The 17,500-nt window shown below is 30.0% G+C and overlaps 1 protein-coding gene across 1 annotated transcript in view; it reads right to left on the bottom strand.

The window, feature by feature from the left end:
* The window catches only part of LOC113371608 (sodium- and chloride-dependent GABA transporter ine-like), a 432,836-nt gene that overhangs the window by 80,108 nt on the left and 335,228 nt on the right, over positions 1–17,500 (bottom strand). Inside the window, exon 10 of the mRNA XM_026612248.1 lies at positions 15,318–15,430. Coding sequence (XP_026468033.1) covers positions 15,318–15,430 — 113 coding nt within the window. The remainder of the gene's footprint in view (positions 1–15,317; positions 15,431–17,500) is intronic.

The raw sequence follows: 17,500 nt of genomic DNA on the forward strand, positions 1-17,500 counted from the left end.
CTCTGAACATGTTTTTAATTGAGCTTGAACAACATCCTAATAACAAAGATTTTTATAAAATTGATTTTTTAAATAAAACTAAAGTGGACATAGAGGCAAAGAGGTTCTCTAGAGAAATTGTTCAGTGCACTTGCTGCCAAAGGTATGATCATACCAGAAATTATTGCCACTACACCCCCAGATGCGTTAAATGCGTTCAAAATCACTTGACAGAAAAATGCAAGTGGGAAAAAAAGGTCGACCAAGTGAAGTGTGTCCTTTGTAATGAAAATCACCGTGCTAACTATAAAGGATGTCACGTCTATAAAGAATATATTGAAAAAAAAACACTTCATTACGCCGAAAAACAAGTAATGTGCAAAATTTAAAACCAAATGCTACTTTAAGACCGGGTGTAACTTACTCCAATATTACTAGAAACAATACAACTTTACCTACTGACTCAACGAATTCAATAAATAATAGTAACTCTGAAAACAATACTAACAATAAATCTAATGACTTAACAGAACTTAAAAACATGATTAAAATATTGACAGAACAATTGGGCATAATGCTTAATTTATTAACAACAATTTTATCTAATAAAAAATAATTATGTCTATGCAACTAACAATTTGCATATGGAACTCGAACGGCTTGAGCAATCATGTCCATGAACTCAAACAATTTTTAACTACCAATGACGTAGAAATTATGCTAATTTCCGAGACGCATTTTACCGAGACAAATCACAATATTCGTTTTTCTAATTATCACACATATACCACAAATCACCCGGACGACAGACCTCACGGTGGCACTGCCATTATCATCAAGTCAAACATAAGACATTACGAGACTGACTACATACAATCGACAAACGATTCAATTGACCTAATGACTCACAAAATTACAGTATCGGCAATCTATTGTCCGCCAAGGCACATTATTACTGAAAATCAGTTCACAACTTTTTTTGCCAGCCTTGGAAATTTGTTTATTGCGGGAGGTGATTATAACGCAAAGCACACATTTTGGGGACCTAGACTAATAACACCTAGAGGCCGTCAATTGTATAATACAATAAATAATAATAATCTTCGGACATTTTCTACGGGTGAGCCCTCATACTGGCCAACTGATTTGCACAAAATTCCAGACCTCCTCGATTTTTTTGTAGCCAAAACTATTAAAAACGAGAGTGTTGAAATAAATTTAAGTCCAGATCTCAGTTCTGATCATTCACCAGTAATTCTTAAATACTCCACTAATACTCCAACCAAAGCCATGAGTTCGCTTACAAACAAATTTACCGATTGGCAACTTTTCCAAGAATACATCGAATACACCATTAACTGTAATATTCCATTAAAAAGTGAGAATGATTTGAATATTGGTATCAACAACTTCACAAATACATTAATTGCAGCAGCTAAAACATCGACTCCTATTCTAAATCACAATCACAGTCACTCTGTGCCCATAGATATTAAAAAAATCATTGCACAGAAAAGGAAATTAAGAAGAATTTGGCAAATAACTAGATCACCGGAAGATAAAAGAAAATTTAACAGTGCATGCAGAGACCTAAAAAATTTATTAATACATTATAAAAATGATTCTTTTGAAAACTACTTACATAATCTTTCTGCAAGTAGTGAAACAAATTATTTTCTTTGGAAAGCAACCAAAAAATTAAAAAGACCAATTGTACCAATTCCTCCTTTAAGACAAACAGACGGTTCATGGGCAAGAAGTCCAGAAGAAAAAACTAATGCATTCGCCGAACGCCTGCGCCTCACATTTCAGCCATTTTCACGTATATATATATATATATATATATATATATATATATATATATATATATATATATATTCTCTTTATTTGTCTTTAGTTCTTTCTTTTTTATATATTAACTATAGTAGATACACCACTGGGCGTATCTACTAATTTGTAAACAATCAATTGTAAACACTCGTCAGCATTCTCTGCTAAATATAATTATTTTTATAGATTGCAGAATGAAAATAAAAAAAAAAAAATGTTTCCCCGACATTTCAAGGCATTCTGAATGAGACCAAATTTGAAAAAAATTATGTGTGTGTGTGTGAACAGATTTTTTGCCGTAAATCGACGTTTTCTCAAAAATGGCTGGACCGATTTCAAAAATTTAAAAGCCATCCGATGCACCTCGATGAGGACTATTGTTTGTCAGTTTTTATAAATAGCAGAAAAATGAAAAAATTTCGTCCACGTTTTAGCCCGCAATTCTAAATCAATTTTGAAAATTCAAAAACCGTTCGAAAGATATTGGTTGGAAATCGACCTGATTAGTTTTTGGTAAAGATCGGCCGGGCCGTTTTCTTGTAATAAAGTGTTGAAAACTTTTTTCTCGACGATTTTTATAATTTTTTTTGACGGTAGATACCATAGTCTTATAGATCATACTAAAATATTACGGCTCTACGACAAGTCGTTTAATTTCAAAAATTTATGAACGTTTGCAAAAACGCCTGAACCGATTTCAGAAGTTTAATAGCCATTTTATGTATTTTAAAAATTCATCAAAGTTTGAGAAAATAAGTAGTCACTCATATATTAATTTATATTTTATTGAATAATTCAATTATTTACAAATATCGCAAAGTTCATGTAATTTTCTTTAAGGCAAAATACCAATACCAACTAGTTTATTTATTGAAATAATTATTGTTATCAAAATTAATTTCCTACTCTCTCAGAAGTAAGGTATAAATTGATAACATCTATGATTGAAATTATGAAACAATTTATTAAATTCAGAATAAAGATGCAAACAAATTTAATTTTAATGTGACAAATAAACTTGTTGTGCTGCTTCCAATTTAGCAATTTTGGGTTCTAGCTTTGTCAGAAGTAATCTTAAATCGCTACGATCGCTTATTGCTTACAGCACCTACATTCTAAATCAAGGGCGAGCAACCTTTTTAACCCGCGGGCCAATTTAAATTTTAAAATTTTATGGCGGGCCGCACGTAATTTATATATACTAGCTGACCCGGCGAACGTTTAGCCACAGAGAATATTTTTAGGAAATCATTAGTAAAAGAAATGACTAACTAATTCTGAATTGAAAATTCTGAAAAATTCAGTTTTCTCTCAAAAACAGTTTTATCTTCATATATAATATTAAATTTCTATTTTTTTTGCTAGAATTGCTCCTTCTGCAAGACAAGTACCGTTAGGATAAGTCTACAAATCAGTTATTTTTATGGGAATTAACCCTTTCGTTGCCAATGTCTAAGAATTGTGTTTAAAATGTTGCAGCGGACAGAGCGGATAAATTTAGGATTTTTTATAAACTCAGAAAATCTTGATCGAATTTCAATTAAAAATGTTCACAAAAATGGCGAAAATAGTTAATTCATCGATCACCGAGCTATATAAAAAACGATTGGACTACTTAAATGATTGGACTACTTCTATAATAATGAAAATTTGGAGTCGCATGTAGTTTTCCATTCCGCATTAAAAAATTAAAATAAAGAACAAAATAAATTGCTTTTTCTTTTTGAATAAAATTGAAGCTTTTTCATAAACTCAAAAGTCTGAACTAAAATTAAGTCAAAAGATTTATTGACTAAGCGCGGAAATAATGTAATTGCAACAAAATTAGAAAATTGCCACAAGAACAAAAATTCAAAATTAAAAAAAGTATTATTTTATATAATTACGAGTGTATAAGTGTTTATAAATATTACTACAAAATAAAAACAAATAGTTAAGCAGAAAAACTAATTTACTTGAAAACTTCAATAAAAAAATTGGCACTGCTTTTTTATATAAGCTGATCAATATCAACCGTTTTTTTTTTAAATTTCGTTCTTTATTTTAATTTTTTAATGTGGAAAGTAGCAACGCGTATGCAGTTTTGCTATGTTTTACTCAGTTTTGATAGATGGTAATTTTTTATGAATTTCATGGTTGAAATTAATACAAGTCCACATAAAAATTTGTCTTAATTGGGTGTGTGACATGTTTTCAAATGTAATAAATATACAGTCAAAATTGGGACACAAAATATGGAAAAACATTTAAAAACTGGCACAATCTTCAATCTAGAATTTTTTCTGAATGGATTAATCATTATCCAGCGATTAATTATTATCCTTCTCTTTTGTGGACCTGTGTAATTGTTCGCACACATACGTACTTCCAAAAAAAAATCATATTTGATTTGCGTTTTTTTTTTTCAGGGCGACATTAGATTTATAAAAAAATTCGATGTTTACTGAAAAAATACAATTTTTAAATCTGTATTATTTTGCATGCTATATTATTTGCATGGTGAATAGTGAAGAAAACAGCTGTCTTGTTACCTTTCAACATTTGAAATCACAATTAAAATTTGTTCACATTTTTTTCCTAAATATGAAAAGCGAAACACAAGATTCTGCAAAAGATATTATGATTTATTACCAAAATTACGAAAGTACTACAATTGTTCTTTCATAGTCAAAAACAATTTATAAATATCGCCATTTGGGTCGTATACTCCTTTAAGCATTGCATCACCATTAAGCTAACGTACTTTAGTATTGAAAAGCACATTCACGATGATTTTACCCTCGCGACTTTATAAGATTTACTTATTAAATTATTTTAAATTTAGAAATGCGTTGTTGCTATGCTCTCGGACAAGTTCTCAATTTTTCTTGCAATTAATTAATATTTATTTCATCAGGAAATTCATTTTTCTGCGAACAACAGTTTTTACCAGTATGTGACTGACAACAAAATTAGTTCTTAAAGCCGTATTTGATAAAATATCTAGAAAAATAAACTGTAGTTAAAAAATGCTTGGCGGGCCGCAGAAAAGCATCCGGCGGGCCGCATGCGGCCCGCGGGCCGCGGGTTGCTCATCCTTGTTCTAAATGAATAAAACGATGTCTTTTATTTTATTAAACATTTAGCAGATTTAGCTTTTAATAAATACAATTCATAGCCTTGAGGTTGAAGATTGCTTTCGGTCAAAATCGGCCAAGTATAAGCGATGTCACTTTTGGATTGAATTAGTTTGGATCGTAATTCTCATTTCTATCTTTCGAAAACTCAAACACCTAGTAAAATAGCTCATAGCATTAAATAGTTTATAAAACATATTTAAACTAGTGGTGTATGGCATCGTTCTTCAAGACAAATTACTGGAACTTCCCGTACCAGAATGAAAATTGTAAAATTGAAATTTACAATTGAAGTATAAAACTTTGTATATTTTTGAAAGTTTTGAAAAAAAGTTTATGGAAATTTTGAAATTTGCTTGAACCGTATGAAACGAGTGAACTTTGAAAATTAAAAATCTTGGTACGGAACCCAACAAAAATAGTACTCATTTAAAAAAAATAAAAAATCTGATAATATGATGTACATAAGTATGTCTAATAATCATTTGACCGTCAGATATCATTTTTCCTCTGTATCTCCAAAACCGCTAGACCTGCATTACTAAAAATTTCATCAATCTTTCATTTTGTCAATACAAGTAAAGTGTTACCTGAATTATTTTAATCGAGTACTTTGTACTCTTAAAAACTGATACATGCAAATTGGTTGATTGATGCGCCCAAAATCGTAAACGAAAATTTGTACCAATCATACACACACATACATACATTCATTTTTCTAAGGTATGCCAGAATGTTCAGAAACCTTTGGAACGTAAAGATATGCAAAAATTTTCACTTTAGTTTTTTTGCGATTACTACAACTTATCCTACGGGAAGTTAATTACACTACGGAAAGTTAACAAGCACCTTTTGATAAATACTCATACAAAGCAACGATTAAACTCTCCATCGTTTTCAATAGAAACCGGATTATATATAATATTATTCTAATATTTGCTTCTAATAGTATTCGTAACTTTAATACTTCTTGTAAGGAATTAAGAAGGCACGCACTTTAATTTTGGGCAACAAAATCCTGCACATTCTTTTTTAAATAAGCAAGAAAACCCCAGTAGCGCCCTACCATTACTCGAACACCATATGTGGCTACTGATGAAATATTACCTAAGGGTCTTCCTTTTCTTTAAAAGAACTCATCTCACGTAAAAAATATAGATTCTTCTATTGGGTAAGTTTGCAAAGATATAAGCAAATTATATTTTTGGCAGGTTTTTTCTCCTTTTATGAACCGCACATATGTTAAAAGCAAAAGCATTTTATGGCAAAGTTGTTTCGTCAAGTTGAGTAAAAATCCGAGATGTTTTCACATGCCACACAATAAAGATTCAACATCCTGTGCATTTTATCAATTCTTTTTTGCACTGTATTCTTGCCTAATTTTTTTAATAATATCAAATGTCGGCTTATGTAACGCAGTACGCCTTACTTCACTTATGGCTAAAATTGTAAGTTGTTTACTAATAATATGAGATTTTGCCAACTTTACAACTATTAGTTAAATATTATAATAATCTTGCATGCCATAGCCGTTTTGTGAGGTTGTGATTGAAAAAAGTTTTGCCACTGTCGGTTGTTGAATATATATTCTTTTAGCATTCGAAAATAACTAAAATTGTTAACTTTTTTATAACCACTTTCAGTTAGAGTTCACATCTAAAATCAATTTTTTTAACTCACCAAAACCCGTTTCACAAATGATGCACCGGTTTTAAAAATTGAAATGTAATTTAAAACCAAGTTTTGCTAGAAAATGTGTCTAAACGTTCCAACTAATTAGCAGAAACTTGCAAAAAGATTGTTAAGGTTTCGAAATCATTACAGTTTGACACAATAGGTTGCCTCAAGATTTCAAAATTGTATCGTTATAATTTTATAAGTTTCCAAATCTGAATTCTTATTGAATATGTCGCCTCATATGTAAAAGTTCTGGAAAATTGCAGCTCATAACTAGTTCTGTAACAGTGCCAGATCAAGACAAAAAACACACAGTTTTGAATGAAAATTGAGTTAAATCGAATAAAACTTGCATATCTTGCATTATGCATTACGGTTATTTTTAATATATATAGGTGAAATGTTTACCTGGACTGATTTGCAACTTTACCAGAAATTTAAATATAAAGTAACTATATTTGAAGCATTTTTTTAATAATCTGAATAGAAGCATGCGTTTATGCTCATAAAATGTTGAAATTTTGGAATAAAATTACAATTCTATTCGCTATAAACAAAGTATAATTGTATATATCTTATATATAAAAATGGAGCTCTCTTTCAAATGTCCGAATAAAACTCGAAAACGGCTGAATCGATTTGGCCAGTCTTAGTCTTAAAAAATTTGTGCCAATCCAGAGAAAGTCCAAAAGGTGAGAAATTATTTCAAATCCGCGTAGAAACTTTACATTTTTAATTTGAAAATTTTTGTAGAAGCGTAATTTAAATAAAACAATGGACGGTGGCAATTTCGTAAAATGTCAAACGCTTTTGACAGATGATGTTCAATTACGTTTAATAGGATGTTTTACGCGTATATTATTCATTTATGATAAATTTGTAGTAAGTAGTTTTGTTTGTAGTTTTATTTATATACAAAAACGTTAGTAAACGGGCCGCAAGTGTTACTAGAGACTCAACATTTTTGATATGTTAATATGAAAATGCACTTTTTGGCATATTTTTCTCAAACACGGTGCTCTGAAAGATCTTATTTGTATAATTATATACTCATTGGTATTTATAAAACATTTTCTAGGTTATATTATTTTTTATTTATCTTATTTAAATTCAGAACCAAAATTTGGTATCGATCAAATGGACATTTTGTCGAATAACATTTTTCCAGTTATAATTTCCCAGAATTTATCGCAGAATAGATATTAATATATGAAGGTCTGGGATTAAAAAGGTCCACCACCGATGTGCCAAAAATCAGTAAAGTTAAGCATTGTTTAACAACAATATGTGAAAGTAGAGGAAAAAAGATGTATAGCCAGCTACAAACTTGATTTGAAAACGATAATTTTTGAAATAGGGGAGATAAACGGTAATCTTTGAAAATCCATAATAAAAGGATTTTCTTCCGTTGGTAGTTTTAGCATTAGTTAAAAATGTAATTATTTTGTAAAATACCTTTAAAATTATAATAAGGCTTTAAACCTTTTGCCACCTGGACGTTTCAGGTTACCCCGTCTATGAGGTAAAAAGTTCTAGATAACAAAATTTTGAAAGACAAAAAAAAATCACATTTCTACATTGATGAAGTGGCTGACAGTTTTACTGAACGTAGTCAGATAATTGTTCGTTTGAAATGTGTTATTTGTTGTAATATAATTGGTTTGGATTTTAAAATATAGTTTATATTTGCTCAAAGTCAAATTGGACCTTTGTGCCTCGCCCTGCTCTACATAGATATTTTTTTTTAAATTTAAGGTTAAAGAATAAATACTTAGTTCATTTTCTATCTCTCCTCGCAGAAATTTGAAAATTTTGTATAAGCTCAGTAGTATTATTCACAATTATACACAAAATCCAGAATCCAAAAAGAATCTGAAAAATTTGAAACGTAATTAAAAAGCCGAAAGACCAAAAAAGACTCGGATTGGATTAACGATGTTTTCTATAGAAAGTGTATAAAACTTGCAGTTTGATTGTATTGATAAAATATAGACAAACTAATGGGGTTTATTGTTTTTATAATACCTAATTGTATACAGCATTCAAACAACACATCCTTATGCACTTAAAGTATTAAGATTTTGATTTTTGATATATATATATATATATATATATATATATATATATATGTAAATTTGTGTGTGTGATTAATTTCTTGGAGGGCGAAACATGACAGTACATTATTAAACGTTAAAAACAACGCGACAATAATTCAAAAAACAAAAATTAGGGGCAAACGATAATCACATTACATTTAAAACTAAACAACCGTTTGTTAAATTTTTATGACGCAAAGGTTCTCTATCATGAGTCAAAAGTCTCACAAAAACGCTTTGCGGAATCGGCTTTTATTTTCTTAGACTCATAGCCTGTAAAAGAAAACTGCGTAGAAGGTGGCAAAATACTCATTTTCCGGATGACAAAGCTAAACTGAATAAAGCTATAATGGAACTTAAACAATATTTGTTAGTTTTAAAAAATAAACAAATGGAAATGGAGTCCCACTTAAGTGATTTGTCTGTTCATGACCATTTCATTTAGAAAGCCACGAAAAATATGAGAAGACCAACCTCAACGGTATCTCCAATTAGAAATGATGATGATTCTTGGTCTAGATCAGCAGAAGACAAGGTTATTACCTTTGCAAATCACCTTGAAAAGGTCTTCGCTCCTCATCCTTGTAATGTACTTAACGATCAATTTATCACAGATTACTTGCATGACGGTAATTTCATAGACGAGCCCATTCCAAAAATAAAGTATTCTAAAGTGCTCTACGAGATTAGTAACACTAAATTGGGAAAAACTCCTGGTAATGATGCGATCACATTTGGTCTAATAAAACACCTTCCTGATAAAGGTAAGAGATTTTTAACTATATTATTTAATGCCATTATACGGCTGAAGTATTTTTCTTCATCGTGGAAATTGGCAAAAATAATCTTAATTCTCGAGCCAGGAAAAAATCCAACTGATGCCGGCCCATTAGTCTTCTGTCTTGCCTCTCAATTTTTTTTGAAGAAGTTATTCACAAAAGAATCATTAATATTTCAGAAGATAATAATTTTATGCCAATACATCAATTTGGGTTCATTAGACAACACTCAACAATAGAACAAATACATAGAGTTGTGGATTCCATTTATAAAGCCTTTCACTTAAAAAAATATTGTTCAGCCCTTTTTCTTGACATCAGTCAGGCGTTTGATAAAGTTTGGCATAACGGCTTGTTGTACAAATTAAAGAAGAATTTACCATACAACTATTATCTCCTCCTAAAATCATATCTGTGTGATAGAAGGTTCTTCATCAGTTTGAATGATGCTTCATCTAATGTTAAAAATATTTTTTCCGGAGTTCCCCAAGGTAGTGTTCTTGGTTCGCTGCTTTACATTATATATACTGCTGATATACCTACAAATGCAGAAACCATGATTGCTACCTTTGCAGATGATACGGGAATTCTAGCTCAACATGACAATTGCTTTCCTCGGAAATTCTACAAAAACATGTAGATGAAGTAGAAAAGTGGATGAAACTATGGAAAATAAAAGTGAATAAATCTAAATCAGTTCACGTTACTTTTACCTTACGACAATGTTCATTCCCCCCTGTTAGATTCAATGGTGATTTGGTTCCTGTATCCAATGTTGTTAAATATCTGGGAATACATTTTGATAGAAGATTAATCTGTCATGAACATATTCTAAAGAAGCGTCAGCAGCTTGAATTAACACGTAGGTTAATGGGCTGAAAATCAGAAGTCACAATAGAAAATAAACTCCTAATATACAAGACAATTATCAAACCAATATGGTCCTACGGCCTACAACTATGGGGTGCGGCCAGTAAATCGAACATAACTATTCTACAAAGGTTCCAAAATAAAATTTTGAAAAAAATCATGAACGCTCCAAAATACGTTCCCAATTGGTTGATACATCAAGATCTGTTACACAAATATTGATTGTTTAAAGAGTGCGCAGCTGTCCAACTAGAGTGTCTTTCGAGTCCTTCAATCCTTTGCCGTTTCAAAATAAGAGAAGTTACAGTAAAATTTATGATAAAGAAAGTTGTGGCTCATTTAATTATTTTCAATATAGTGTATTTCAAGTTCTGATAAAATCAGAATTAAAAGAGTTATAATTCAATTAATGCGGTGGGTGTTGACGGAATGTAAATTGTTTTCACTTCTGAACTTAAGATGAAGATTAGCCTATTTCCGACACATGCTTTGTCATTTCTATTTACTGCAATAATTTTTTTGATCGTAAGTTGAATAGAGCACATGTGAACAGGATTTGACAAATTAATTCACTTCAAATATAAACTTAAGTAATAATGTATATTAAATCATTGGTGAGAAAAATATAATTTAGATATTAAAATTACTAAAAGCCAGTTAAAATATGGTGCGAAATGATAAAAATCATAGGCTGAAGGATTGAAGCAATTATTTTGGGTAGAAAAATCCAAGGCAATATTATACCTTTACCGCAAATGCTATATATTGATTATTTCTGAATTTGTTATATCTTTTAAAAGACTTCAATTTTCAACACGTGTTTCTTATGCTATGACTATAAATCACAAAGGCAAACAATCATATTTTGTGTGATACATTTGGAAAATCAATGTTTTAGTCGTGAATACGAGTATACAAAAAATCATTTATTTATACATCCACATCTACAGGTATGTCTAAAAAATTGTATAAGCCTTGGCAATAAAATAAATAGAGCTATTGAAAATAAATTTGCAGTGTATAATTTTTAATATACAATTTTATTGAACATATTTTAATATCTGTTAAAGGGATTATTAAAGTGTTAACTGTGGGAATTCAGAATCATCATCATATTTTGATATCATTAATTTTTATAGTCTCATTAATTTTTATATTGGTGTAAATAGTAATTCGAAAAACAATAATTAATATTTTCAACAGAATGATAAATATTAGTATAGGGCATTGACAAAACGTAGAAGTGGGTATAGGACAACGTCTGTCGGGTCATCTACTATATATATATATATATATATATATATATATATATATATATATATATATATTAACAAAGTCTAGTAATCGGGCATAACATCAATAAAAACATGAATTTCTTTCAAAAATTTACTTTAAATCCATTCGGCTATAATCCTAGCCTTCATTCAGTGGAAACTATAAATAAAATTAAAAACTAAAACAATTGAATTGGAGTGAAAAGAAAAAATAAAATAGTAAAAGTACTTACAATTAATTAATCTTAGTGTTAAATTAGAAAATTTCAATAATCCATGGTATCAGGATATGGTAATGCACTACACTATGTATTATAAACATTAAACTTGTAATAACACAATATTTTCACGAAATACTGATTTAAAAAATCACAATTGGATAGTGTGTTGTTTGTAGACTGGTTGAAGATGTAATGGAGAAAGGACTTTTTTAAAAAATATTTTTACCAAGATTCTACACATGTGTGGAACAAATAGCGAATCCTTTGCGCGTCGTTTTTATTGTTTTGTGAGAAATTTGGAAATATTATCTAAATAAAAGAGATTTGTGTCGCACAGCGTGTTACGTTCATTCCGTTTATTTATTGTTTTATCGCTGTAAATAGTCGAAAAAGATCATTCTATAATTCTTCGTTTGCATAAATTTTGTTCGAGTTGTAGTACAGTCGGGTTAGAAAAGTCCATATTGTATTTTAAAGTATAAATATGCTCTGCTATCGTAGTTTTAAACTGTCTTAGATTTTTTGAATTGTTTTTATGTTGTTGTGAGCGTTTCATTAAGTTCTGGCTTGTTTCTCCTATGTAAATTAAATTATAATACAATCTAGACAATTAATTTGATACACGAAATTTCTAAGTTGTTCGATATTAAAAGGGTTTTTGTTTTGGTAAAAATAGTACTATTCGTTGTGCTAAAATTGTTTACAAGTTGGAGTAAATAAAGTTTATTCCAAGGAACATACAATTCTTTAATGTATGGCAAACATATCACACCAGAAAGAGTTCCTGAGTCAGGTAAATCGTTTTGTACTGTGGAATTGTTCATTTTATTTAAAAGTTATATTCGTCTGTTACTGGTTACGGAGTTTATAAGTTTTCATGTTTCAAGGTTTCGAAATTCATGTTTTTATTGATATTATGCCCGATTACTAGACTTTGTTAATACATATGTCAACATCAAATTCAGAATCATACATATATATATATATATATATATATATATATATATATATATATATATATATATAAACCAGCTAACACGGCAAACGTTGTTTTTCTAACTAAGGTATTTCTAAACTATTTTTATAGCATAAAAAAATATTTTACGTATGTAAGGATATGTTGTTTCAATGTTTACACTTTCTATGGAAAACAGTATAATCCAATCCAAGTCTTTTTGGTCTTTTGACTTATGTAGTCATTACAAATTCCAACTAATAGAATTCGGATTAGTATTGAAGTTTTTCAAATTCTTTTTGAATTCTTGATTTTGTGTATAATTGTAAATAATACTACTGTGTTTTTACAATATTTTCAAATTTCTGCGACAAGAGGTAAAAAATTAATTAGTTTTTTTTGTCCTGCTTCATAAATAGTTTTGAGTAATATTTGATGAACTGAAATAAATTTAATTTAATTTATATATTTATTAACTATGATAATGACAGCGTGATATAGTAGACGTGGAGTAACATGTAAAACAGTATATATATAATACGTATATAGTGAACGTGGTGTAATTGAGTAAAATAAAGTGATCAAGAGAACATTGTGTATTAATAAAGACGACCAGAGTTAACAATTCAGAAGTGGGATTACTCGAGGATAACTGAAGGATACCAGGAATATACATAAAGATATTTTAGAGACGAATCAAAAAGTGTGAGATTATGTTTGTGACATTTCAATAACAAAAAACAATATGAGTGAGCTACAAGTATTATACAAAATGTATTTGGAAAGCAGACGCCGAGAAGATGAAATGATGACAATGATGATATCGATGGTTCGTGATGAGAGAGTGAAGTCTGGTGTAGTGCCCAATCATGAGGTATACAAAATGGTATTGGGAAGCGAGATCGATGATTGTATTGCGCCAATAGAGAAAGAGCCAATAGGAGTGTGCTATGAGGAAATGGAGAAGGTAGATGATAATGATGATATAGGTGCATTAGAGTTAGCGCTTAAGGATGAAATTGTTAGGGCTGAGAAAATAAAAATTCCGTTAGAGGCAAGTGCTTTAACAAAGACCATCATACCCGTACTAAATATATCAAATAATGAAACAACGGTTGAAAAGAATTACAAAATTACAAAATGCGACGAGACCCATAAAAGTGAACAAACCCAGGAAAAATCAGATGTAAGAGAACTAACAATGGATACAATAAAATTAAATGAGGACATACTTAAAAAGAAACTACAAGAATTTGACTATGAGGTGATAAATCGACCAGCAGAGAAGATGAGACATGTGTGGGATGCTCTATCCCGAAACACCATAAATGAAACTGAAGAGACAGAGTGTGCGGATGGACTTATGGTATCAAATAACTATTTAATAGAAGAAGACTGGTTAACCATAGCGCAGAGAAATGAGGAAAAGCCGAAGTGTCCACCGCCAAAACGAAAATGCCCACCACCAAAACCAAAGTGTGAACTAAAGTGTAGAAGGAAACGCATCAAATCTGCTGACTGTCCCAAGAAACCTAAAGAGGATGATTGCAAACGATCCAAATCAGCAGGAGATAAACCATCAAAGGACTGCAAACCGGAGATGCATATTCCCGTATGCAGTGTGGAGAAAGCCAAGTGCCCATCCAGATGCAAGAAGACCACAGTAATGATGACAAATCTAATAACAGTGACGAAGAAGAGGAGACAGAAACGGACAATCACACGTCCCAAGAAATTTGAAAACTACAATCTCGAGGACGAGAATTGATCAGGATAGCCGAATATTAACTATGATAATGACAGCGTGATATAGTAGGCGTTGAGTAATATGTAAAACAGTATATATATAATACGTATATAGTGAACGTGGTGTAATTGAGTAAAATAAAGTGATCAAGAGAACATTGTGTATTAATAGAGACGACCAGAGTTAACATATTCATGTTAAAGTGGGGCACAAAAGTCCAATTGGACCTTGAGAAAATTTAAATTACATTGTGATAACCAAACCAATTATATCACAACAAATAGCACATATCAAACAAACAATTATTTGACTATGTTCCGTAAAACTACCAGCTGCTTCATCACTGTAGAAATGTGTTTTTTGCTGTTTTTCAATGTTAGTAGTTAGTTGTTATTTTTATATATATATATATATATATATATATATATATATATATATATATATATATAATGGGTGTAATGCCCTAGGGCAGGTCCGTGAGCTGAGTTAAAACTCCAACTCGATTCAGGGAAGAATAGTGTGAGAGAGTTCCCATTGCAATTGCAAACATATTTTGATCTATATCTTCAATTAAAAGTCTAGCCGATTAAAAGCGCTGCCCGATGTCAGATTGCCAGAGCCCTGTCCATACAAAGTCAACGCGTTAACGACCTCTGCCACAACAAACCATATATATATATATATATATATATATATATATATATATATATATATATATATATATATATATATAATGTACTAATTTATTATGCTTTTTAGATTTATTGTCTTACCTGACTGTTAAGCCCAAGGCATAACAGCATGAAGAAGAATAACACTGCCCACATTTGAGACGCTGGCATTTTTGCTATTGCTTGTGGGTACACAACAAAAATTAATCCAGGACCTATAAATTATAATATTGTTACTTTCATTACTATTATTAATTATTATTAACACACACACGCGCATATACGAGTATATATATATATATATATATATATATATATATATATATATATATATATATATATATATATATATATTTGAATAGTCTTGAATTTGATGTTGATATATATGTTTAATTTGAGTTAAAAACTCGGGCGTAACATCAATAAAAATAGTATGAGAGTTTTTTAAAAAGTTTATTTATTTAAAATCCATACGTTTCGGCTAGCACCTTAGCCTTCATTCAGTGGTGAACAAATTAATTTTTTTTATCCTAATATAGCATATGGAACCATTATTCTTAATATACAATAAATTAGTAATGGTTTCATATGCTATATTAGGATAAAAACGTATGGATTTTGAATAAATAAACTGTTAAAAAAACTCACATACTATTTTCATAAGGTTAGAATTTTTAAACATTGCCATTATTGGCAATAATAATATTACATCCGTTGTCCAAAAATAATTTACTGCTGATTCAAATTCTTCTTATTCTTTATTTAGTAAATATAAAGCCATTATTAGTTTACCTTATTTGGGTAGCTTTTCTTATTTTTTAAAAAAACTTTTTTTCTGATGAAGGTTTTCTTTTAGTTTTTACTTTTGACAATACACTCAGTTCCTTGTTTTCTACTTTAAAATCAAACATTTCCTCTGACCGATTCCGCATATAAAATTAATTATTTAGATTGTGACAGTTGTTACATCGGTGAAAGTTCCCAATACATCAGCAAGAGAATGAATCAGCATATTTATAATTCAAAAATTCCTAGACAGTTTAAAACAATGTTTTCTGAGCACATTATTAATTTCAAACTTTCTTTTAATACTGACCATCCTATAATTTTATATAAAGAAAAAAATGCGGGCCTTAGAAGATATTCCGAATCTTGTTTTATCTTTTCAAACTCAAATTGTGTAAAGAAACGTAGTTCTTCTTGCTTACTTTCAGAGAGCTGTCAAAATATAATTAATTTCTGTAAATCCATCACGTGTTGGTCATCACGTGTTGGTCGGAATAGAACACTCCGTGTCGCACGACGGCTGACTGTGCTTGTGCGATCTTTGTTAGGAACAAATAAATATGTGTTATATACATTTTTACATTTTCCTTTTTTGGTTCTTTCTTAAATTATTTTTGTTTTTCTACAGTAGTATCAGTTCACTTGTGAGACAGTCGAATGATTCTATTAGTTTTTTAGACCTAAGAATCACTAAAAATAAAATAAACAATTCCGTCCTGACTGATTGGTATCAGAAACCAACTTGGTCAGGAAGATATTTAAATTATGTGTCTAACTGAGCAACAGTTTGTTTTGGGAAAAAAAATTGACCCTTATTCGTTCTGTTCTCAAAGATAATAGTTACCCCTCACACCTCGTCAACAACATTATTAATAATAGATTAAATTATTTACAAACTAATTTTAATAATTCATTTTCACCTTCTTGTTCAATCCTAATTGCTTCTTCTTCCACCCAATACAAAGGAATTATTTGTTTACCTTTTTTAAGCAATTTTTCTTATTTTTTAAAAATGTTATTTTCTTCAGAAGGTTTCCGTTTAGATTTTAGTTTCGATAATACTTTTAATTGCCTTTTTTTGGTTCTTAAGTCTAGAGCCCCATCTGATAGGGTCACCGATTCTGTTTACAGGTTGGATTGCAATGATTGCAATAAATGTTGTATTGGGGAAAGTTCCCAGTATATTTATAAGAGAGTTAATCAACATATTTATAATTCAAAAAATCCAAACCAGTTCAAAACGATGTTTTCAGATCATATGCTTAATCTCAATCACACTTTGACAGTTCACATCGTGTTATTCTTCATATCGAAAAAATAGTATCCTTAGAAAATTTGCAGAATCCTTTCTTATTTCATTAAATTCCTCTTGTTTTAATAAACGCAATTCATTCCACCTTTTACATGATAGTTACCAGCTAATTATTGATTTTATAAAAAAAAACTAAAAATTAATTCATTTGATCACAATTTTGGTTTTGTCTGTTCAAACTTTTATA

Source organism: Ctenocephalides felis, unplaced genomic scaffold (assembly GCF_003426905.1).
Source record: "Ctenocephalides felis isolate EL2017-DRISC unplaced genomic scaffold, ASM342690v1 CF-g0.4_SCAFFOLD_01492, whole genome shotgun sequence".
Lineage (NCBI taxonomy): Eukaryota > Metazoa > Arthropoda > Insecta > Siphonaptera > Pulicidae > Ctenocephalides > Ctenocephalides felis.